Source organism: Melitaea cinxia, chromosome 6 (genome assembly GCF_905220565.1).
Source record: "Melitaea cinxia chromosome 6, ilMelCinx1.1, whole genome shotgun sequence".
Classification (NCBI taxonomy): domain Eukaryota; kingdom Metazoa; phylum Arthropoda; class Insecta; order Lepidoptera; family Nymphalidae; genus Melitaea; species Melitaea cinxia.
The window spans coordinates 8535717-8561141 of NC_059399.1; the positions used below are offsets into that span (position 1 = coordinate 8535717).

The 25425-nt window shown below is 34.6% G+C and overlaps 1 protein-coding gene across 1 annotated transcript; it reads left to right on the plus strand.

Moving 5' to 3' along the window:
• The first annotated feature begins 318 nt into the window (after positions 1–318).
• LOC123654319 (serine/arginine repetitive matrix protein 1-like) lies at positions 319–25425 on the plus strand. The gene is made up of 14 exons (XM_045590231.1): positions 319–609; positions 2489–2578; positions 2678–2800; positions 3703–3873; positions 3972–4096; positions 7874–7980; positions 8459–8621; positions 9055–9137; positions 9394–9496; positions 9878–9997; positions 12986–13060; positions 22978–23106; positions 23546–23670; positions 23745–25425. Exons 1-14 carry the CDS (start codon positions 595–597, stop codon positions 25109–25111), a joined length of 2796 nt encoding a protein of 931 aa, XP_045446187.1. The 5' UTR covers positions 319–594; the 3' UTR covers positions 25112–25425.

Here is a 25425-nt window from a genome sequence, read left to right on the forward strand (position 1 = left end):
AGTATTTCGACCTGTACACTGTTTTGTAGCTAGGTACTTTAAGTACTAATAGTACTAATAAGGTGTACTAGTATATTTTCGAATTGTACGAATACAGTGCGCACCTGAAAATCTGACAACGTCCGATTAAGCCCAAGACTAGTACGTAAATAAGTTTTACTTCAAAAACTTTTGCTATGTACACATTTTCGCTAGTTGTGAATTTTCGTTTTTACAATTTGACTACTGGTAATAGTTAATACTGATTTCTAACCATAGATTTTGAGCGAAGAACTTGTATCCAGCTCTCACTAAATTAAAAAAAAAAACCATAGACTTTGAAATTGGTTCAGCTTCAGCCAAATCAGCCATCTTAGATTTAATGGTGGTTGATCACATTTGTTGTAATTTGTGGTAGTAGCGTCACTTCTGTAAATTTTACTCTTAATAACAATGGATATTCATACCGATTTATTTAAATTTCTCTTTTAATTTGATGTGATTGTATTACCTAGTAGCCAGCTATAAATTAATTACCAGTAAAGGCGTGAACGCCTTTAAGGTTTTTAAACCCAAGCCGCATTATAAATCATTGATTTTTCTCGTGGTTCAAATATGATGATGTACACGGTAAGAGTGTTTATTTTTTATTTTCATATCAGGCCATGTATATCTAACAAACATAAGCTTATTTTGATAAATCTAATAATAGTTTTCAAACATTCATAAATAAATTGGTTATATCAACTAAACTCCATTTCATGGTTTTTATCTATTCAAACACATTTAAACGATCGTACATTTAAAATATCTTTTATTTGGTGGTTTTTATCGTTAAATAAAGTAATTTGATTTATAGCGTAATATCACAAATGCCAAATAATTTATGATGCAAATTGTTAGGGAGGTTAAGGTGCTTATTTTGCGTAGGTAACTAAAACTCAGATGTTTGAGAAATTTATTCGATGAAATTATTGAATTACTGAATTTGAACTGAAAATGCGAATATACGTAAAAAAACAACACGTCGCCAAACTAATGTTAATTTTCAAAACATATGTATTTTTAATAGTTGCTGGTAACAAATACATTTTGTTTTTGTTTTAATGATTAATATTTTTCTAGTTTTTATTTTTATAGTTTTACAACTAAAAATGTGTCCTGTAATAGGAAGTTATACCTACCTCTTAACAAGCTTACGTGTTATTATGAACTTAACCTATTTTGTCTGTAAATGTCCCACTATATGACTACAAGGTAAAGGATTATTCTCCAAATAGGAAAATGCCATGCTAGTAATGATTGTTGTCTGACATCAATGACAACAACTACCAATGGTTTTTCAAGTTTACATGCTCTCTGTTAGGTGGGGAGACTTGCAAGAATGTTTATCCAGAACAATAATGTTTGCGTAATTACACAACTATCTGACCTAAGAAAGAATCAAACCTGTTTTAGTGGCTCGTGTAACTAATATAACACATATTATGGAATGAACACAGTGTAGAAAATGTTTTATTACATGAGTTATTTAAATGCCAACTGATGTTTATTTAAAAACAGGGGATCATTGAATTTATCCTATTCAATCATCCACCAAACTGTGTAAAGTTATATGTTGGCTTAAGTTCATTCAGTAATGGACACACATTAGAAGCTGTTCCAGTTTGGTTCAGTTCAAAGTTGTTGACTAGCCTGGTGGCACAGGTTGTTGTGGCCTTGCTTTCTGCTCTGTGGGTTATGAGTTTGATTTCAGTCTTAAGTCTGGGTGTAATCTTATATATAAAAATGAATCGCAAAATGTGTTGCTAAGCGCAAAACTCGAGAACGGTTGGACCGATTTCGCTAATTCTTTTTTTAAAATGTTCCTTGAAGTACGAGGATGGTTCTTACGAAGAGAAAAAATTCTAAAAAAAAAAAAAAAAATTCCTGAAAAAGTCTAAAAACAACACTTTTCTATACTCCCATACAAAAGATTTGTGATAATACTTAAAAGTCACTGTTAGGCGATACGAAGTTCGCCGGGTCAGCTAGTATAGATAAATAAATATCTTCTTTATTATTAGGTTCAATTCCTGCACATGACAAACATTTATATTGGCCATACAGATGTTTTCCGTGGTCTGGGTGATTGTGCAGTCCTGGGTCTCTCCACCATGCCTGGGATAGCATGTTAAGCCGTTGGTCCCGGTTGTTATCATATACACCTGATAGCGATCGTTACTCATAGTAGTCTGAATATATCTGCCAACCTGCAATTGAGCAGTTATACCTAGCAGTGGGAAATAAACTTAATATGTCTTATGCTTCGCTTCAGCCTGTTATATCTCACTATTGGACATAGGCCTCTTTTCCCATGTAAGAGAAGGATCGGTGATTAATCCACCACGCTGCTCCAATATATGTCTTACTTGTTATTATTTTCTTATTTTTTGAGGTGATAAGAGTACCATATTTTAAGAATAAGAATCAAACAAATTCAATAATTTTAATACTATTTATAATTTAGGGGACAAGTACCGAGCAAGATACGCGCTTCAGCGACAAGGAAAAAAAACTAATGAAACAAATGAAGTTTGGAGATTGCTTAACCCAGCAGGTATTGTTACTTTATGGTTTAATGTTTTATACAAAATATGTGATATCCATGGCCACTATCATGATACTCATGAATATCTTTTAATATTGTATTCCATAGGTGGACATGTCCAAAGTGAAGCTCGATGTGCTCAAGCCATGGATAACACAAAAGATCACCGAGATTCTCAAGATGGAAGACGACGTCGTCATCGACTATGTCAACAACCAACTTGAAGAAAAGGTGACTAATAACTCATTTTTTTTTATTATTAATATTTGTAAACACATGTAATCATTGCAGTTTCTTTCCATTTTATATATTAGTGTTTTGTCAAAGTTATATGTAAAATTGGTAAAATTAATATAGGATATAAAATGACAGCTAACTGAAGAGGAAACTGCAATTGAAGTATGCTAATGTTATATGTATATTGATTGGCTATGGCTATTTTTATGGTCCCCACCGGTTAGCGCGCCGCCGCCGCCGCCCGCCGCAGCCGCCCGCCGCCGCCGCCGCCCGCTCCACTCTTACGGAGGCCCTTAGCATTCTCAATCGGTATTTACGGGGAAATTAAATACTTAAACAATGCTAACTCAATAAAAACGCTGAAGATGACATGTATCGTGAACTCAAGTAGCGAGATGCTCTCGAGCCGCTCAGAGGTAGACACTTGACTCGAGGTAGGGAAGTCCCCTCGCTAGGCTTTGCGGTCAGGATAATGTGGTTGTGTTCGCAAAACCCTTCCAGATGCAAGAATTTGAAGAGGGAAGCGTTGCAGTTCCTCGCGCGTCGTCGCCAGCGGCAGCGGAGCGGCGATGGCGTCGCGGCCGCCCGGACTGCACGCCTCGTCTGGCTGCGACATTCGCGGCCATCGCCGCACTATAAAACATAATTATATGTACTAAATAGTATAACATTCGCTTCCCTACTCGAGTCATTTCTGTCGCACTCTTACCTACAGACGTCCGAAGGACTCTGAGCGTCTCGTCGCTGCATTTTGTTTTCTCCGCACCGATAATTTAATAACTTAATATGTCATACGTGTAGGGGATCTACTCGACCGATGATAGCGTATATAAACTTCGTTTAATGATCACTAATGAGTTAATGTTTTCTTCCCGCTCCGCTTCCTCGCCTCCCAGTTCCCATGTCCAAAGAAAATGCAGATCAACTTAACCGGATTCCTCAACGGAAAGAATGCGCGCCTGTTCATGGGGGAGCTGTGGGAGCTACTACTGAGTGCGCAGGCGAGCGAGAACGGGATACCGGAGTCCTTTACGCAGCAGAAAAAAGAGGAAATAAAGAAACGTATGGTACGTATAGCCAGTCATTCAAATATGTACACATTCTCGAGGCTAGTTTCGATGCACGCATAAGTGTTACCCATAATTATTTTGTAAATTTTCTGCAGGAAGAACAGCAAAAGGATAAGGATAAAGACAAAGACCGTCGCAGATCGCGGTCGCGTTCACGGAGACGCTCTCGGGACCGGCGTCGGTCGCGGTCACGTTCGCGAGACCGATCTTCTGACAGGAAGTAAGAACTAAATCTGTTTATATCATGCTAAATTTATGAAAATGTTGGTAGTTGTGTTGGTAATGTAAACAGTCAATATAAATTACAGTACCCGATGATAAATATTGCACATCGAAAAAGACAATTGGCTAATTTCAGTTTAATTGTGCGTTATGATCCATATTCTATACCCACAGATTTTCTTTACTTGTGATGGACAAAATGTGTACAATTAAGTAGTATTAGTGTGTACAGTGAACAAATACTAGTTGAGACTGAGGGTCTATTTTTAACTGACTTCAGATATAGTAGGAGGTTTTCAATTCTACTGTAGTTTTTTCACTGCTTTTTATACGTACGTAAATCTTGTTAATTCTAAGGACTCGCTAAAACAAATCTTATTTTTCAGTTAAATATAATTATAGATTTTTTTTATTACATTGTATTATATGTATATGTTTGTGGCGCATTTTGGGTCTAGGTAAATATATATTGAGCTTGATATACTGACTAAAGTAATATTGAGGACATGACAAAGATTTACCACACACTAATCTAATTTAGAAATAGTCCCGTCAAAATCGATCCAGCTATTTCAGAGATTAGCCAGAACAAACAGACAGACCAAGATTTCCTGATGTCACAGTCTCTCACTAACTAATTTAATAAAAATACCTGTGACTTCTAAAGACGGGCAGCAGCGTCTTCGGTGCGACAAAGCCAGCTTTGTAGTTACCAATCCGCTTGACCAGCGTGGTGACTATGGGCAAAACACATGAGTTCGTGCATTTTTGGCGCGAACTTGTGGAGGCCTTTGTCCGGCAGTGGACTGCGATAGGCTGAAGTGATGACCTGTGACTTGCTGCCTATGATTACGAGTTATTTATAACCTTTAAAGCTTTTAGATTTTTATTATTATTTTAACATCAAAAATAATAATAAAAATTAGGAAAAAAGGAATTCTAAACATTCAAAGATTTTCATTGTAATATGAAACTTTGAATAGTTACGGGTTTCTGTAAAGAACTCACTATAGAACGCGCCACGGTTCGCTTAAACCGAATATAAAAATCGTTCCATAGCTTAATTGGCTAGAGCACCGACACGGTCAGTCGGAGATGCAGGTTCGATCCCCGCTGGAGCAGTCAATTTTTGATATGATATTAAAAAATAATTAAATAAATGTGCAATGAAGTATAATAATAGCTTTTATAACCCTTAAATAGACAATATATATATATTCTATTTTTTTGGAAGTCTTATTTGGTAAACAAACCCCTGTACGTAATTCACGTTTTTTCCGCATTTACCACTCACTTTTACAACACATTAGCTTAAAGACATTTGTAAAACTCCATTTACTATTTATTTCACTAAAAAGAAATATCAGTTTATCATTTTAAACACAAAAATTATTGAAATACGGATTTCGAGCGTACAGATAATTAATATTTTCTAATATGACATTTTAATATCTTTTTAACCGACTTCCAAAAAAGGAGGAGGTTCTCAATTCGACTGTACTTTTTTTTTTTTTTTTTTAATGTATGTTACATCAGAACTTTTGACCGTGTGGACCGATTTCGACAATTTTTTTTTTAATCGAGAGGTAGTGTGTGCCAATTGGTCCCATTTAAATTTATTTGAGATCTAACAACTACTTTTCGAGTTATATCTAATAATGCGTTTTTACTTGACGCTTTTTTCGTCGACCTACGTTGTATTATACCGCATAACTTTCTACTGGATGTACCGATTTTAATAATTCTTTTTTTGTTGGAAAGGGGATATCCTTAGTTTGGTACCGTGATAACGAAACTAGGATCTGATGATGGGATCCCAGAGAAATCGAGGGAAACTCTCGAAAATTCCCAATAACTTTCTACTGGATGTACCGATTTTGATAATTCTTTTTTTGTTGGAAAGGAGATATCACTAGTTTAGTACCATGATAAGGAAACCAGGATCTGATGATGGGATCCCAGAGAAATCGAGGGAACTTTTTGAAAATCCGCAATAACTTTTTACTGGGTGAACCGATTTTGATAATTTTTAATTTGATCGAAAGCTGATATTTATCATGTGGTCACATATAAATTTTATCGAGATCTGATAACTACTTTTTGAGTAATCTTTGATAACGCGTAGTTACTTGACAATTTTTTCGTCGATCTACGTTGTATTACTCGTCGATGTAATTGAAGTCGGTTTTTTTTTTCGTTTGCGAGCAAACACAATTATTTTGTATGCTGTGCCAACCTGCTGTGATATTTAGTGCCAAAGACCATGATTTCTTGTTTTACTTATTAATTTTTAGATCTTGATACATGTATTTATTGCTGATGTGTCGTGGAATGTTGAATATTATTCTGAGCGTTTTATTTTGAAAGCATTCTAGTATATCGATGTTGCCATTGCGGGCTGTACCCCATAATTGGATTCCGTATGTCCATATCGGCTTCAGGATGGATTTATATACTATCATTTTGCAGTGATCTGGCAGTGTAGATTTGTTACCAATTAGCCACGTCATGTTCCTGACTTTTGTGTCCAATTGCTTCCTTTTGGGCCCATAAGTACTTTTGCCAGGTGAAGCGTCTGTCCAAATGCATTCCCAGGTACCTCGCATGGTATTTCTTTGTTACTCAGCAACACAGGGGGACATGTTTCCTTTCTCATCGTAAATGTGACATGTGTAGATTTGCCCTATTGTATTGGGCTCGATTTTCCGCATTTAGACGCAAAGGTGGTCCATTATGCGTGAAAAGTGGGCTGGCTAGCTCAGCCAGCCCAGCTCCTTCCAGAAGCTCAGAAGCCTCCTGGGGCGTTCACAGGCTTCTCGGAGCGTCCTTATTAGATTTGCCCTAATTCTCCAACATTTAAGCCAGTCTTCTATGTCGTTTAGATGTTTTTGCAGGTTTTCTGAGGCTGTGACAGAGTTAACGTGTACTGACATCAAGGTAGTATCGTCTGCATATGTTGCTGTTGTGGTGCAACTGTTGACTGGCAGGTCCGATGTGAATATTAAGTATAAAATAGGTCACAGTATGCTTCCCTGTGAAATTCCTGATTTTATTTCGAATAGTTCTGAGCTATCACTGTTGAATTTAACTTCAAAGCATCTTTTGCTGAGATATGATTGTAAGATGAGGTAGAAGGAATGGGGTAAGATCTTTATTTTACATAGCAAACCAGCATGCCACACCTTGTCAAAGGCTCGATGCTCGATTAATATTTTTTTTTCTCGTAATTCTGTACCTCTACTAATTCTTAGCAAAAATATTCAATATATTATTAGGTTTTGAAATAATTTTAGCAATATGTTATTTTAGCAATATGTTAGCGTTAAATATTTGAACATAAAATGAATTTTACTTTCGTCTAGGGCTTGTTGATATTGTTCATTCATTTGCTCTTTGTATCACTTTACTATACTTACAATATTACTCTATTGGCTGTGGTCGGAAATACCGCCATATTTGTTTACTACTATTTAAGATTTCCAAAAAAATAGAATATAAATTAGACTGGGCCAAAAAAAAAAAACTTTTATTTTTCTTTTTAAATTTTAATATACATCCCATCATTAATTTAATGAAAAATGGTCTAATAATATAATCAATCAGTAAATACGTAATAATAATAATATAATGTGGACGAAATAGTTTTTAAACAATTATATAAGTTTTCTATTCTGTGCTTTAGATGTGCACATCCGATTCAGTGTAATTTCGACCTCAAGACACAGGTTTTTATCTAAGTAGTGCTTGTTGTTATTTATATTAATATATTTTATAGACATCGAAGTGGAGGCAGTCCGCGTCGATCACGAAGACGCAGTCGAGATAAGAGCAGCCAACCCAAGCCATCACATGTCGATGAAATCAAGCTACCAGAGCCAAAGGGTAATAGGATAATATTATATTTGAAAATAATAAATAATTGACTTTTTTTTTACAACCGGTCTGGTGTAATGGTGCGTGTGCCGTGTTAGCGGCGTCGAAACGCCGACGGTCGCGGGTTCGATTCCTGCTAGGCAGGGCCTAGGACTGTATATTTGTGTTTATACTAATATTTATTTTCGGTCTGGATGTTAGTCCTTGTGGGTCAGCCTGCAGTGCCTCTGAGAGCATGTTAAGCTGTCGGTCCCGATTGTTGTCTTGTACATCTGGAAGCGATTGTTACTCATAGTAGCGAAGATATCCGTCAACACGCATTGGAGCAGTTTGGTGGATTAAGCTCTGATCCTTCTCCTACATGGGGAAAGAGGCTTATACCCAGCAGTGGGATATTATTACAGGCTGAAGTGCGAGTTATTGTTATTATTTTGTTAGTGTATGTCGTCTTATGTATGTGTAATATAATAACTATTTTCTCATTCAGAAAATGGAAAGTCGCCAGAGAAAACCGAAGAACCTGAAAATGACAAGGAGGAGGTGAACCATAATTCGACGACAGAAACAGTTAAGGAAGAAAATCAAGATGATTCAGTAAAGGAAGAAAAAACTGAAACAGAAGCTAAATCTAGATCAGCATCACCTGAAAAGTATGTTTTATTTTTATTTTTTTATATCACTAGGTCGACAAACAAGCGTACGGCTCACCTGATGGTAAGCGATTACCGTAGCTTATAGACACCTGCAACACCAGAAGCATCGCAAGCGCCTTGCCAACCCAATCCCCAGGAGCTCTGGTCACCTTACTCACCAACAGGAACACAATACTGCTTGAAAACATTATTATTTAGCTGTGATCTTCTGTAAGGTCAAGGTATTACTCCAGTCGGGCTGCTCCAGATTTTGAGCAGGAAATTCCTGCTGTGCCCTACCTCAGTTAAATGTATATTCGTAATGTGTTTGTTTCTGAAAAAAAGGGCCCACACTTTTTGCATTAGTAATTGCTTATTCTAATTAGTATAACTAGTATAGTGGTTTTATTTTTGTATCTATTTTAGACGTGCTTAAATTTATCGTTTTCAGACCTGCGGTGGAAAAGGAAGAAGAAAAACCTGTTGAAAAACGCAATTCTTCTAGTGATCGACGGTCATCTTCTGCGTCATCACGTAAGTTTTTACATGATTAAATTTGTGGTTGTCTATAACTGTTGAACAGTGAGTATAACTGATGTGCAGTATATCAATAAAATTGTTAAGTATGATTGATATAGCTTTATTTAAGATGATTTTATTCATTTTTTAAAGTTAGTATATTCATGTTTAGTTACTAGTGCAGTCATCTGCAGTATTTAATTTGCCTTCCTTAACTTACACTACTTCATACTCACATTTAACATATTTTAAATAAAACACGTTTTTTCAGGTGGGAGTGTCAAAAAGAGATCTTCACACAAGAAAAGACAGTATCGTTCAAATCGTGACTCGTCTACAAGTGTTAGCCCAAGACGCAGTTCCCGTAGGGAAAGGTATAAAACACACTTTTTGGTTCAAAAAATGTAAACTCATACTTAATTTTGAATTCATATAATTTTAAAGTATATCGATCTTTGACTTGAGATGTAAAGAATAATCATGATTATACTTGAAACTGATTATTTATAAATTTTGTCTGCTTGAAGAAATCATTTTGTACGTAAATAGTTTCATTGATTAAGTTACAAAATTGAGAAAAAAAAAGTGTTTCACATTGGGTCGAGTGCCCCTTGCAACGGTAATTTAAATTAGTGTTCTAATACATTAATAATTTTATTTGTAAATTAGTTTCTACGTAAGTTAGTTTTTGTGTCAGACTTATAGTGTTGTATGATAGCCTGTTATAAAAAGTAATTTAATGGTATCCGTACCAGGAGCAAGTCTCGTCGTCGAAGCAGCCGACGCCGCTCAGTGGACAGGCGCGAGCGGGAGCGGGAGCGGGAGCGGGAGCGCGAGCGGGAGCGCAGGCGGCGCGAGCGGGAGCGGCGCGAGCGGTGAGCGCCTTTATTTGTTTTTTTATACAACGAGGTCAACAACCAAGCGTACGGCTCATCTGAGGTAAGCGATCACCGCAGCTTATAGACGCCTGCAACGCCAGAAGGATCGCAAGCGCGTTGCCGAACCTATCCCCGATTCGTCCAGGAGCTCTGACCATCTTCCTCACCACAAAAATGCATCACTGCTAGAATTTGCTTGTTGAACGCCTCATACTCAACGGCACACACAATAGACGATCAGAAACGCCCAGACTATGACAAATATCTATATTCCCAATACAAATGTTATGGTAAGCGGGGTTCGAACTTGCAAACATCAGTGCAACAGTTAGTGCTTGCCAACAGGCTTTGCCAACGTGTCCTCGTTTGTTTATATTATTTATTATTGTACTCCAAATGTATACATGCTACAATCCACAAGAATGTGTAACAAATATAAACATAATATAAAATCCTTTATAGAAATTGCCTTGTATGATGTGGGCCATTATATTAGATAATGTAAAAGATGATAGTTTTCAGGTCGCCTGTAATACAAAAATTGTTTCTAAAATAATTTGTATTGAAAAAGACGTTTAAAAACAATGTAGTTTATAATTTACTTTATCAATTGGATTTTGATTATAGTAAGAAGATTAGATTGAGGGGAGGCTCAAGTTACCAATTTTAAGGGTGTTTTGCCCTTTAAAGGGGTAAATAACCTAAAGGTGTACTATATCTATTATACGACATCTCATCCGAAAGTACCTTTTTCTCACCTCATGCCCTTCACTTGTTACATCTGCTATATATCAAGGGCAAATAAACTAAAAAAAGTTGTTTATTTTACTTAACTAGCAATTTCGAAACTTGTATATATATTAAAAAAATCTCGCACTCATTTTAAAATCTCATCACACTAGGCATAGATATAGTAAAAAAAAGTAGATAATGCGCGGCCTTTGTTGTTAGTGAAGCCACAAAACTCGGCTCCTTCAAGTAAATACACGCGCTCACGCACACATATGCATCAAACTACGCTCATTTTCGTTAGTATGTCACGAGGCTTCATACAGTAACTTTGCTTATAAAATGCCGTCTTGTGTGATTAAATGGTGCAAAAACAATACCAAAGTAAACAAAAAATCTGAAGGAATATCGTTTCACACCTAAGTACATATAAAACTTTATATTTCTTGTTATTCCAAAATAATATTGAGGTTATTCGGAACTTATAATTTCAATGTCACGAAATGACGTACCACGGGAGTGTTGCCAGTAGTTCTTTTTTTCAATACCCCAAAATGTGGATAAGTAAATTGTACGCAATCAGAAAAATAATTAAGTAAAAAGTAGACATAGTTATTGTTTTTTTTTTTTTTTTTTCTCGTGTTATTTTATGTTACATAAATTGAAAATAAAAAAATCAAAATATATTTATGAATTATTAACTCGTTTGTTTTATGTTTTAACTTTTTACAATTTTTGAGTAAACTAGGTACCCATATTTTACTATCAAATTTCATGGTTTTAGGTTTCCAACGAATATTTTAATAAGAGGTGAATGGGTAGCGGCTGTAAGACTGAGAAAATGACCACGATTATGCTGGCCATGCGCATAGTCAATTTAATACGATTAGTGATTGAAAAATATTTGAACATAAGACTACATCATATTAGTAAAATGCAAACAATGACGATGTCTCTGAGTTCTAAGCGACAAAAATTTAAAAAACTTATACAACATAAAGGATTCTAGGTTTAAGAAAAATAGTTAAAAAAAGCCGACTGCAAACTGAAAACAGATAAACAGAGGGGATAGGAAGTGTCCATTTATACGATTATCTTACGAATATATTTTTTTATTATTCTACCGATTTTTTGTTTTATTTTTAGTAAATTTATTTAAAACTATAAACAGGTTTTTATTTTCACATACCCATTTTACCTATATTAAATTAATTGTTTAATAAAAAATTTAGGGACTTTTTTAAAAGGTGTCAACACTTCACTCACTCACACATCTTTAAAAAAGTGGCTTCAGTTTTCTGTTCTAGGTGCGTTATCTACCTTTTTTTACTTGATCTATGACACTAGGCTGTAATTAGATCTTGTGAATTATAAATAAATTGATACTAATATTATATAGCTGAAGAGTGTTTGTTTTTTAGTTTAAAAGTAAAAAAAACGATTGATTTCGATTTTCGGCAAAACTACAAGTCGTATAGAAAAAAGTTAAATGGCAACGTTGTAGGTAGTAAAAAGATCTACAACTTTTGTAACTTGGTGTAAACATAACCTCAAAACTCATCTGAAAAGTTCAAAAAACCAAGGTTTTGGTTTTATATTTTTCTTTTACAATTTCTTTTGCCGTGACGACGTCTAATAAATCGATGAACGCCGGCTGCATGCACGAAAAAGGATGACTCATTGTTCTTTTACACTCATTGTCCCGTTACGCCGCACCTATCTCGCTTCCACTCGATTGGTCTATGCGTCCGAGGAGATGTTTTGTAATGACGTTGTCACCTTAAACTATCGTCCGTAAATCAACTTTACAGACAACCAATTTGTTTTTTTGTGAAAATTTACCTTTTTATGTTCCAAACACACTAATTTTTTTGATTTAAAAATATTTGTTTTTTCACTTTATTTTGATCTTAATATCGGAAAATCACCCTAAGTTTCAATCGAAAATTCTCACGTCAAAATATTAGCTTTTTTTTAAAAAAAGTCGGTGGGTTTTCAATGGTTTAATGAGTTTTATCCTACTATAATTTTTTTTTACTTTTTACCATTTTCAAAGGCTAAAAGCACTCGTCTAAATGTAGTCCTATCTCTTACCTCTGGTCTAATTTCGAATTTTAAATATTGATTAATTTATTCTTATTGTAAAATTATTATTATTATTATTGTAAAACTATTATTATTATTATTATTGTATTAAGTTTTAGGACTGTTTCTTTTAATGTAGTATTTTGTTTTAATTTGAGTTATAAACGCCAGGTCGCGCGAACGTCGACGATCGCTTGAAAGACGTAGACGCTCACGTTCACGCTCTCACCGACGTTCAAGAGACAGGTAATTTTCTTTCTTGATTATTGTTTCTTTTCGTGTTTTTTTTGCTTTTTGTATATTTAATTTTTATGTTTATTGTGTAATAATATGTTCTTCATTCTATGGTTTTAGTTTTGTTATCAATGTTAATATATACTGCCTATAGTGCGTTCAACGAAAAGAGATACCAGACGTAAACAATGCCCATCATTTACCCGTAGCGACGACGGAACAAACAAAATATAGTCGTATCTATTTCCATTTTGTTTTTTAGCAATCTGCTGCACGACTCTCGGCTAGGAATGGGCAAGATCAAATGAGACTGTAGATGGGTTTGAAAACATTGAGACGGCTTTTTGATTTTGTAGTTATTTATTTTTATTTCATTCCGAGTCCGTGTGTGACCGAGCTTAGCTCGGTATTTTTAGTAAATCGTGTTATTTGGTAATCATATTTAAATACGAATTACATATTTATAAAATATGAATAATATTTTTTTTAACGATAATGATAAAAAATATAAATAAATATAAAAAAAAAAAATAATAATAAAATGATAAAATATAAATAATATTTATCGTTTTTATATACAATAATTAAATAAAAAATAATGAGTGCAATTAGAAAAGAAAAATAATGATCGAGGATTTGAACCATGGTCTTTTCGGTCGATTGCGACCGGCTATTAGGTACAACTTTATTGAAAAGTGCGAAATTTAAAATCGTATTTTAACGATATTGTAGCCCTTTATTCATTGTCTAAAAACTGGGTAAAACGACATTTTCTAAAAATGAATCCTAGCTAGATTTAATGATCTCCCCCGAAATTCCCTGCATACTAAATTTAATGAAAATCGTTGGAGCCGTTTCCGAGATTCAGATTATATATATATATATATATATATATATATACATATACAAGAATTGCTCGTTTAATAGTCAAAATTTATTTCAAGTCAAAATTATCAAAATTTATTTATCATTTTAAAAATTTGTGTACGTAAAAAAGGTTACAAAACCCTGCGTAGGCGAATGACTTGACATTTAGTTTGTTTATGTCTGATATCTCCTTTTGTTGAACGCACTTTATATTGTTTATTATGTTATAAAAGCGTTATCTATACACAGAGTTAGACTAAAGTAAGGATATTTTGCTATTTTAAGTGCTGTGTGGCTACGGCACTAAAGAATTTAGCCACCCCCTCTCTTCCCGTGGGTGTCGTAAGAGGCGACTAAGGGATAACTAGGTTCCACAACCACCTTGGAACTTAAGAAGCCGACCGATGGCGGGATAACCATCCAAATGCTGGCTTTGAAATACACAGGCCGAAGACGGGCAGCAGCGTCTTCGGTGCGACAAAGCCAGTACTGCGGTCATCAACCCGCCTGCCCAGCGTGGTGACTATGGGCAAAACACATGAGTTCACGTTATTTTTGGCGTAAACTTGTGGAGGCCTATTGTAGTATAGTAGTATACGTATAAGTAAGTTGTATACGTTCTAAGTATGTAGTATAGGTATGTTGTATACCTTATAAGGTATACATCATATGTATGCCAGGTATCCTGGCAGGGTCGCCATGTACGGATGGGACTGAGGAGTGTTAATTTAAAAAGACGTGTTCATAGCAAAACTGCATGTTTATTACTGACATTTAAATATAAGGCTTATAAGGTATACAACATACCTATACTACATACTTAGAACGTATACAACTTACTTATACGTATACTACTATACTACACGCCCAACCAAAAAAAGAAAAAAAAATGCAATAATACAATAATTGTATTTTTTTTTTTAGTTTTAAACATACAAAAGCTTCAATGAGAAACAAACTTCAAAAAATTTAAGTAAAATTACATTAGTATTTTTTTTAATAAAAAGCGTCGGTACATAGGTTGATTAACTTTACCACTTATCTAAATAAGTACTAAGTAAAAGAAATATAATATATGCTTAATTATAATACAACTTAGTGTTGTTTTTATGTACAGTTTTCTCTGCACCTTTGTATAAAATTATTACATTAGGGTTAATTTCCTTAACAACTAAATATGGTCCGATATAAAGAGGATCAAACTTTTTTCTATTTTCATTTCTTATTAAAACAAAATCTCCTTTTTTGTATGAGATAGGATTAACATAACCATCATATCTTAATTTTCGCATATCCTTAGATTTAGATAAATTTTCTCTCGCGTGCATTTGAGACTTTTGTAAGCGAAACTTAAGTTCGTGAGGATAACTTGAATAATTATATAATGGCTCTAAAGAGTTTACTAAGTTGCTAGGAATGTTACAAGGTTTTCCATAAACTAATTCATATGGAGTATATTTGGTTTCACTATGTACTGTAGTATTATAGGCAAAACACCAATATGGTAGCGATGTACTCCACTCGCGTGGTTCATTTTTAGTCTGAATTCTGAGAAATGATATTAAATGTTTGTGATTATTTTCTAAAGATCCTATTGTTTCGTGGTGATAAGGGGTGGAAAACATAGGTTTGATATTTAAAATTTTACAAACCTCACGCATTGTTTGCGAAACGAACTCGGTGCCTCTGTCACTTAAAATTTCTCGAGGTATGCCATGCTGTAAAATAAATTTACTTACCAATGTTGATGCTACGGTGTTTGTTTCCTTGTTTTCGAGCGGATAAGCCTGTATAAATTTCGTTAAATTGCACTGAACAGTAAGTATATAAGTATAGTTATATAAATCTCTATCTAAAGGACCTACTAAATCTACAAGTATACGATCAAATGATGACCCACTGGTTTCGGTAATCACCATGGGTTCTTTAATGTACTTGAAATGTTTTTGCCGTTGGCATTGATCACATTTTCGTACAAACTCCGTCACATCCTTTTCTAATCCTGTCCAAAAATATTTCTGTCTAATATTATTAATCATACGTCGAATTCCAGCATGTCCACTTGTGGCCAACAAGTGATAGTCATTCAAGATAACGCGTTTGTCGTCATTTGATATTATTTTTCTTACACCTTGTATTACATGTAATCTTAGTCCGGACCATTCTTTACTTTCATTTATACATTTACTTAACTTCTTTATAATTTCTTTATTTTCATTTGTACGTACAATATATAAATTATTTATTTTTAAGTTTTTACTAATTAAACACAGATCCCTCGCAAAGACACGTCGTGTACATTGTGATTGAGCCTCTGGTTTTACAAATAATATTTTTACATTTGGTAAATACGCAAAATACTTGTTTTCTTCTGTCACACCACTTTTACACTTCTGCCACTCCGTCTCACTACCAAACTTTAACTCCACATAATCCTTCGGTTTTCTGAGAACTTCTACCACTCTTGGTTGATCAGACCAATCGTAATTTGAAGCCTCATCATCCGATTGATTTTGCGTTGTTGCTTTATTTGCTCTATTACGCATTGCCCTAGTCATTACCATCATCCTAATGTTAGCGTGTAAATCTTTCAATTCGTCACTTGTCACTCTTATACGAGATAACGCGTCTGCAGCTACGTTATCACGTCCTCTTACATACTCTATTATAAAGTCATACTCTTCCAGCTGTAATCTAAACTTCATCAAACGACTAGATGGATTTGTCATACTAAAAAGCGATATTAAAGGTTTGTGGTCGGTTTCAATTATAAATTTCCTCCCGTATAGATATGGCCGAAAGTATTTAATAGACCATACAATAGATAACAACTCTTTTTCTACTGTCGGGTAATTACATTCAGCTTTATTAAGCGTGCGACTTGCAAAAGCCACCGGTCGGCGGTCTTGGTTACATAAAACGGATCCTATTGCATATCCAGAAGCGTCAGTCTGTAATATGAATACGTTGTCATTGTTTAGTATGGGATATTGCAACAAAGGTGGTGATATTAATGATTCTTTTATTTTTATAAAAGCTTCTTGGCAATTTGTGTCCCACGAGAAAATTACATTTTTGCGCGTAAGCTTATTTAAAGGTATACATAACTTAGCGAATTGTGGTATAAATTTTCTATAATAGTTAGCAAATGCTATGAATCGTTTTACTTCTTCTGCTGATTTTGGAATGGGATAATTTTCTATTATTTTTGACTTATTTGGGTCGGGTCGAATCCCGTCAGATGAAACTATATGTCCGAGATAAAGTAACTCTTTTTGTAGGAAAACACATTTCGCCGGATTTAATTTTAAATTAACTTTTCGGAGTCGTTCAAATATTGCGATTAAATTTTGATTATGTTGGTGTAAATTTCGTCCGAAACATACTAAATCATCCAAATAAATGAGACATTTTTCATAATTTAAACCAGACATCGCTACTGTCATAGCTCTAGAAAAGGCATTGGGACTTGTTTTTAACCCCATAGGCATACGTTTCATTTGGTATTGTCCCGTGTGGGTGGTGAATGCAGTATATTTTCGGCTTTCTGGATTTAACGTTAGTTGATAATATGATTGATATAAGTCAAGATGTGTAAAGTACATTGAACCAGACAAAGCATCTAATATGTCGGATATATTGGGCAGTCGAAATTTGTCGTCTATTATGCGGTCGTTAAGTTTTCTAAAATCGATCACTAACCTCCATTTTTTCTCCTTACCATCATCTTTCTTAGGCACCAGTAACACTGGGCTCGACCATTCGCTAGCTGCGGGCTCAATTATATCGCTTTTAAGCATTTTTTGTACTTGACACTCAATTTCTTCTCTCTGAGCATAAGGCAACCGATAAGGCTTGGTATATACCGGGTCATTATTTTTTAAATGTATAGAATGTGAGTAAATATTTGTGGCTGACAATTTATCGCCGTTCAATTGAAAAATATCCGAATATTTCGCACATATATTTTCTATACATTTTCTTTCTTCTAAATTTAACGAATCTAAGTTTAACTCTTTAAACATTCTTCGCACTCGATTTCCATCACTTTCATACTTTTCATAGTTACAAATTACGTATTCTGATAATTGTTCTACTTCCGGATTAAAGTAACTTAAACGTATGGTTTCATCTCTACAATTTAATATTTGTATTCTAAGTTTTTCATTTTTTGGCTTACTTATACTACCCGCTATAAAAACTCCATCGCATAACTGTTTCGGAAATACAACACAGTCGTCCTTGAAGTTAGTATTCACAAAATAAAATTTCTCGCAACGTGGCGGAATATCTATGTAATAATTTTTTCCTAAATAATTTGTATCCATGGGAATAGTTATTGTTTCTGAATTTAATTTTAAAGTTACGATATCAGTTTCATAATTTACAATACCCTTATATTTTCGTAAAAAATCGCGGCCTAAAATACCATGTTCCGGGAAATTCATATTTTCAATAACATAAAAAGTGTGAATAAACTCTACATTTTGCATGCAAACTTTCAAATTAATAAAACCTTTTGTTATAATTGTATCACCTATTCCTTTAATTTCTTGAACATCATTAATTATAGCTAGATGCCGTACCGCCTCATATTTCACGACTGATAAGGACGCTCCGGTGTCGACCATCCATTTGAAATGTAAACTGTTTACTATTGTATCTATACTATTGCAGTATATAGCCTTATAAGGTATACAACATATTACCTTATAAGGTATACAACATACCTATACTACATACTTAGAACGTATACAACTTACTTATACGTATACTACTATACTACACTATGTCCAGCAGTGGACTGTATAGGCTGTAATGATGATGATGAAGGATATTTTTGTATTTTTAACGTATCTACTAATATTAACACATATAATCTATTGCTTAAATTTCATATTACCAATACAATAAAAAAATCCATTAAGACTTATTCATAAATTACATTTTCATATTGGTATTTTGATATGTTAACATTCATTATGAACACCTGTCTTGCATTCGTAATAAAAATTCAAAATTTGTTTGTTAAAATTTATTACTTAATCCATTAATTACGTGTGCTATTTTTCGATCAGTTTAGACACCCCCCCCCCCCCCCCCCGGTGAGATTTAGTGAGATTTGCCTGGACCTCCCCCCTCCTTACGTGAAATTGACGCTGAATATAATAGAAATTGACGGGAAATAATAAACTGTTCAAGTATACTATAGTTAATTTAATAGATTACAGTCCGGCCGCTCTAAGAATGCGTTTCTGAGACCTGTCAAAATTCATCATGACTAGTGATGTAAAATAAATAACATTAATAATATTTAGTAACATTATTTATTGCATTTGTTATGCATATTTAATCAATTTAATTTATATGTTGTTATTTTTTATAGGAATTATATTTCAATATATTTAATAAATATTCACAATGTAAATAAATTTTTAATGAATCAGTTAATTGAATTGAATCGTAATTTCTGAATGTAAACGAAGGGAAAAAAAGACTTTATTTATTGGACATTGTATATTATGAAATACATAGCTATAAGCCTTAAACAATGAAGACTATGTCAAACAATTTAATCTTCCAATTTGCTTGAGGAGTCACTGTCATCATCACTAACGTGTATAATCAAATTATTGTCAATCATAGTATCTATACGGATATCGCAGTCAAAGTCATCAAATGTAATCTTTTTAGTTTATTCAAGCACCTTCATCAAGTCAACTCCTGTGACTTTTTCGCATGCTTCTTTTAAAAGCATCTTCATGATTTTCAAAACAGTTGACATAACCTTGAAACAGCGCCGTTTGACTTGGATTGATTTTTAAAAGCTATGGTTTTTATATTTGTTAATTAAGCAATTGTAATAATTTTAGCCCAAAATTAATACTTTTACTGTAAGTTGGTATAATAATTCGATTTTTAATTTTATCACTCGTTAATAAGGTAAATAAAAGATATTTAAAATTTTGCCGTAAATTGTTCAAAGTTACATCGCTCGGTCGATCATGATCAGTCAGAAACGCATTCTTAGAGCGGCCGGACTCTAATTAGCCAAGCCGTGAGATTTATTTTAGCGGACAAAATTTATTAATTATTATTTTATATTTTTTGAAGTTGATGTGAGATTTTTCATTTATCCCCCGCCCCCCGGTTTAAATGAGATTTGGTGAGATTTCATTAGACCCCCCCCAATCTGAGCTCACGTAATTAATGGATGTCCCCTTATGTAATCATCAATACTAAAATATGCTTTTTCTACTATTTTTTTTTTAGCTTTTTCTTGAATAAAAACAATTGAGATCAATTTGAGAAATAGTTATTGAAAGATGATTATACAGTCTGTCCGGTCACTAATACGGATAATTTAAGTTTACGAAATATACCTTATTTCATCGACAAAAACACCCTCATTTGGGGTTCTCCCCCCCCCCCCTCCTGTCGGAATGGTCGCCATTCTTTTTTGTCCTTGTAGATACTTCTGACAAGAGATGCAGATTTCTCTGGACAGAAAGGTCCTAGAGATGTAAGAAAAATGTTATTTCAAAGATGAAAATAGCATCTTTCAAATAAAAATAAATATGATGGAAAGTTTTCACTACAAAAAATCTTTAAAAAATTTACAATGCTAATTTAAATTAAAAAAAATGGTAGTTTTTTTTATTTTTCTTAATATACTTCAAAAACTAGCACATTGACACTAAATTTTTTAATATTGTCCCAATACTTAAGGATGACAAATTACAATTACAAATTGACATTAAAATTATTGTTCTTAATTGCATAATTCGAGAGTTAGCGCTGTTTGAATATGACCCTTTGGCGCGGGCCGCTGCTTAGAGCTACCTGCTACATTGAATAGGGTTTATGTGACAAGGAAGGAAAATTATTGGTATAATTGTTAGGACGGTGAATAAGTAGGACAAAACATCATGTTTGACCAGCGCTGGTATCGAAGATAAATGTTTGTTAGATCAGCTGGACATAGGCCTCCACTAGATCACGCCATTTTTGGCATGAACTTGTGGAGGCCTATGTCCAGTAGTGAACTGCGAAAGGCTGCTGTGATAATGATAATGATGAGGTCAATTGTCCTCTGCTCTGGGTTGCGTTCGCTACTATTCCATTCCGTTTTGTGTGCTATTCCTTCACCGAAATATCCTGTTGAATTTGTTAGTGACTACGTATTTTTCTGATAAAAATATGTCTAACTATTCGTCTCATCACACAGCTGACATGCATTTCGTGTATGGCAGATGTGATGGAAGTGCTGCTGCCACCGTACGAATGTATCGTCAGAGGTATCCCGACCGGTCTACACCCAGTCGACAAACTTTTGTTGACATTCACTTAAGATTGTCGCAATATGAAGTCCAAAGGCCGCCAAATGAACGCTCCCGCATAGCGTCAGTGCAAGAAGAGGAAGAAATTCTTCAACTTATTTACCGAGATCCCAGACTCAGTGTTAGACGAATAGCAATGATGCTGCATTTGTCAAAATGGGTTGTGTGGAAAATTTTAAAACTCGAAGGCATGCATCCGTACCATTTTCGTTGGGTGCAAGATATTCGAGAGCCAGACTATGCTGTGCGAGCTACTTTTTGCTCATGGCTCAACGGTTGTGTGCAACGTCAACCGACATTTTGTAAAAAAAAATCATGTGGACCGATGAAGCGACTTTTACAAGAGCTATTATAAACCATAGAAACCAGCATTTGTGGATGCAAGAAAATCCAAATGCAGTAAGGCCCGGTAAATTTCAACATGAATTTTCAATAAATGTGTGGTTGATGACGACCCTATGATTGACGACAAATTAATTGGAACAATTGAATTACTAAATAAAATGAATGACCCAAGATTTTTAGATTTTCTAAGGAACACATTTAGAGAAATTATGGAGGAATTACCAGTGATCAACCGAAGGCACGTGGCTACAGTTGGTCGGTGTACCAGCTCACTACGCACGTGCTGTAAGAGTTTTTCTTAATGAAAATTATTCATCATGGATAGGACGTGGTAGTAGATGAACCGTAGCTTGGCCACCTCGATCTCCGGATTTGACACCTCTGGATTATTTTTAATGGGGATGGATGAAGGGTTTATGTCACAGTCCCAAATAGCACACAAGAACTGCTCGACAAAATAATGACGATTGCGGATGACATAAGATCCAACATAGCCTTAATATCAAGGGTCACACAACAAATGGCTGTAAGGTCAGTGGCCTTTCTTCAGAATAGAGGCGAACATTTTGAACAATTTTTAAATTAATAATAGTAATTAATACCATTAAAAGTTTCTTAAAAGTTATATTGTATCTTTATTTAATCCATAATTATATTTTTATTTAATCGATAATTAATAGCGCTTATACATACAGCAAAGGGGTCATATTCAAATAGCCCACGTTGTACTCTTTTGTCTAATTGGGAAACTTCCTTAGAGCTTTGAGTATAACTACGGTCATTATGCCCAATTGTAAAATTTTTGTCATCCGTAAACATAAATTTTCTGTGACCTCCTTTAGGTACTGCTTAAATAGTTGTTTTGATTTTACAACCCTATTCTATTTTAAATTATCAGTTAGGAAATGACCAGTGCATCTCTTATAGGCTGCAAGTCCTAAGTCACCCTTTAAAATACGCGGCATGGTTCTAGGTGCCATTTAATCTTTCGAGATAAAATCTTTTGCTTTCGGACAGAATTTCTTCGAATTCTTTCCCTTACTGTTTTGATCGCCTTTTTTGTACGAATACTACCTGGATGGCCAAATCTTTATCTGTCTCAAACAGAGGAGATTTCATTGTACTTATCGATAGGTTCCATATCTACTTGAATGCAATCACAGCGCTTCAGTTCTCTTTATCACCCCACTCCATTTTAATATCACAAAATATTTTACACGTATTGGCACGAAATTGAGAAAACACAATGAACAATCATATAAAAATGACAGATTCCTTCATTCTAATGTAATATTTTGTTTATTTTTAATTGTAACAGTATTTATGGTCATACAACGATTATAATTATTAATAATAAATTATAATAATAACGTGTAGGTCTCGCGACCGCAGACGCTCTCGGTCGCGCAGGCGCTCGCGGTCTCGCCGTCGCTCCGGACGTCGCTCTCGAGACCGCCGCTCCAGAGACCGCCGCTCCAGAGACCGTCGCTCTAGAGACCGATCTAGGTATGTGTTAATGATATTACTGCCGTTGTATTATGTTCTGGTGTATTCGCGATTCAGGCTATAACATCCACTGCAGGGCATAGGCTTCCTTCTTCGTGATGGAGAAGGATCGGAGATTAATACACCATGTTCCTCCACTGAGAGTTGGTGGATATATTCCTTACTATGAGAAACGACCGCTATCAGGTGTTTATGATAACGACCGAGACTGACAGCTTACCGTTCTCTCTAAGGCACAGTGGCGAGACAAGAGACATCCAAATTGGCGCCTAACAGCATAATTATTTTGTCACAGGTTAAGAAAGACTGGCTTTTAAAATAGAAGTTAATTTATTTATTTGGGAAATAATTTTCCGAAGTTATTATAACCAAAATACTTAAATTAACAAACTTTTTTTTGTGTATAATTTTTTATTTTGTTAAATAATATTTTTCACAGGGACAAGAGGTCTAGAGATCGATCTGGAAAAGACAGAAGATCAAGAGATAGGAAGTCTCGTGATAGAAGGTCAAGCGATTTAATTAAAGAACGGTTGGAGAAATCAGTTTCAATTCCACGTAAAGGTGATGGATAATAATAATTTATACAAAATTATAAATTTGTAAGGATTATTTACTAATTTCCATATTTATTCCAGAAAATGTGGAAAAATTACTCAAAAAGTCGCCCGAGCGAGTGTCGGTGCCGCATGAGCGGTCTAAAGAACGTGTATCGAGCTCTAGTCGAGAATCTTCGGTAGTAAACGAGAAAAATGTTCCTCAAAATGATACCCAGGTTAAACCGGTTCAATCATCTGATGATGAAGATAGAGAAGATTTTATTGCTGTGCCAGCCCTTCGAGAGTATTCAAAGAGTTTATCGCGTACTCCGTCACCATTCTTGAGGAAACATGAAATAGAAAATAAAAAGTCGGACAAGTCTGGCGATGATGCATCTGGAAAAGAACAGAACGAAGAGGAAGTGGCTAAGGTTCAAGAGGTAAAGAAATCAAAACGCAAAGGAAAACAATCTGATTCTGAAAGTGAAAGTAGTGAAGAAGTCTCTAAATCTAAAAGTAAATCTAAACTGAAACGTAAAGAAAAACCCACCTCAAAAAGATCAAAAAAACCGAAAAAAGAGAGTTCTTCAAGTGAGAGCGAATCTGATGATTCTTCATCGAGCGATTCTGAGGAAGACAGAAAAAAGAAAAGCAAGAAAAATGCTAAAAAGAAGTTGGCTAAAAAGTCACGAAAGAAGCGAGCGCGGTCATCAAGTTCAGAGTCCAGTTCGGAAGAGGAGGTTAAACATAAGAGTTCTAAAAGTAAACAAAAAAACATTCCCGAAGAATCTGACACCGATAAGAAGTCAAAAAAGCGAGGTAAAGACTCTAATGCCGACCGCTCAAAGACAGAAAAAGAAAGTAAGTCCGGAAAATCTAAAAAAGCCGGTAATTCTGAAGATTCTCGTGACGATAGTTCTGACAGTGACGAAAAGTCAACTAAGAAGAAGGGTAAACACGACTCTACATCCTCTGAAAAAGAAATGAGACGTAAAAAATTAGAGCAAGTTAAAGAAAAAATTGCATCTCCTGAAGTGGCTAAAACTAAGAAAAGCGAGGAGAAACCATCGAAATTTAAACACACTGATGACGCTAAGTCAAAGTCACGGGATGACAATGAAAAGAAAGCCAAGAAGAGGGAAAAAGAAGATTCATCTTCTGACAGTGATCAGGTATCGAAGAAAAAAGCGAGAAAGAAAGTTTCAGACTCGGAATCTGACTCGGATAGTGACGAGCCTAAGAAGTCTAAAAAGGCTAAAAAGCATAAGAAACACTCAAAAAAACATAAGAAACACAAAAAACATAAGAAAGCTTCAAAGCGAAAAGATGATTCCTCTGACAGCGACGATGCTGAGGAAGAAGAGGAAGAGGAGGGTAAAGTTAATAACGAAGATTTAGAGAAAAAACTTCGCGAAAGAGCATTAAAGTCTATGAAAAAACAGACAAGTGTGTCCGGTTCAGATTAATACTTTATAATTAAGAAGTAGCGTATTAAATTTAAATAACTATAATTATTATCTAGTAATTGTTTATTCAAGTTAAATTTTTCTGCTGTATTAACTGACAACAATTGCCGCGATTGAACATTTTGTTATCTTTTGTCAAATTGAACGACGTTCGAGTTAAATAAGCACATTTTAGTGTTGAATTTTTCGATAAAACTTGAATGTTTCATTGTAACTTACGGTATGTAACTTACCACAATTTTAAATGAAGTAGGAAGTATAATTTTAAGATTACGTGTATGTCTTTGTTAGTAATAAAATTTGCTAATTATAAA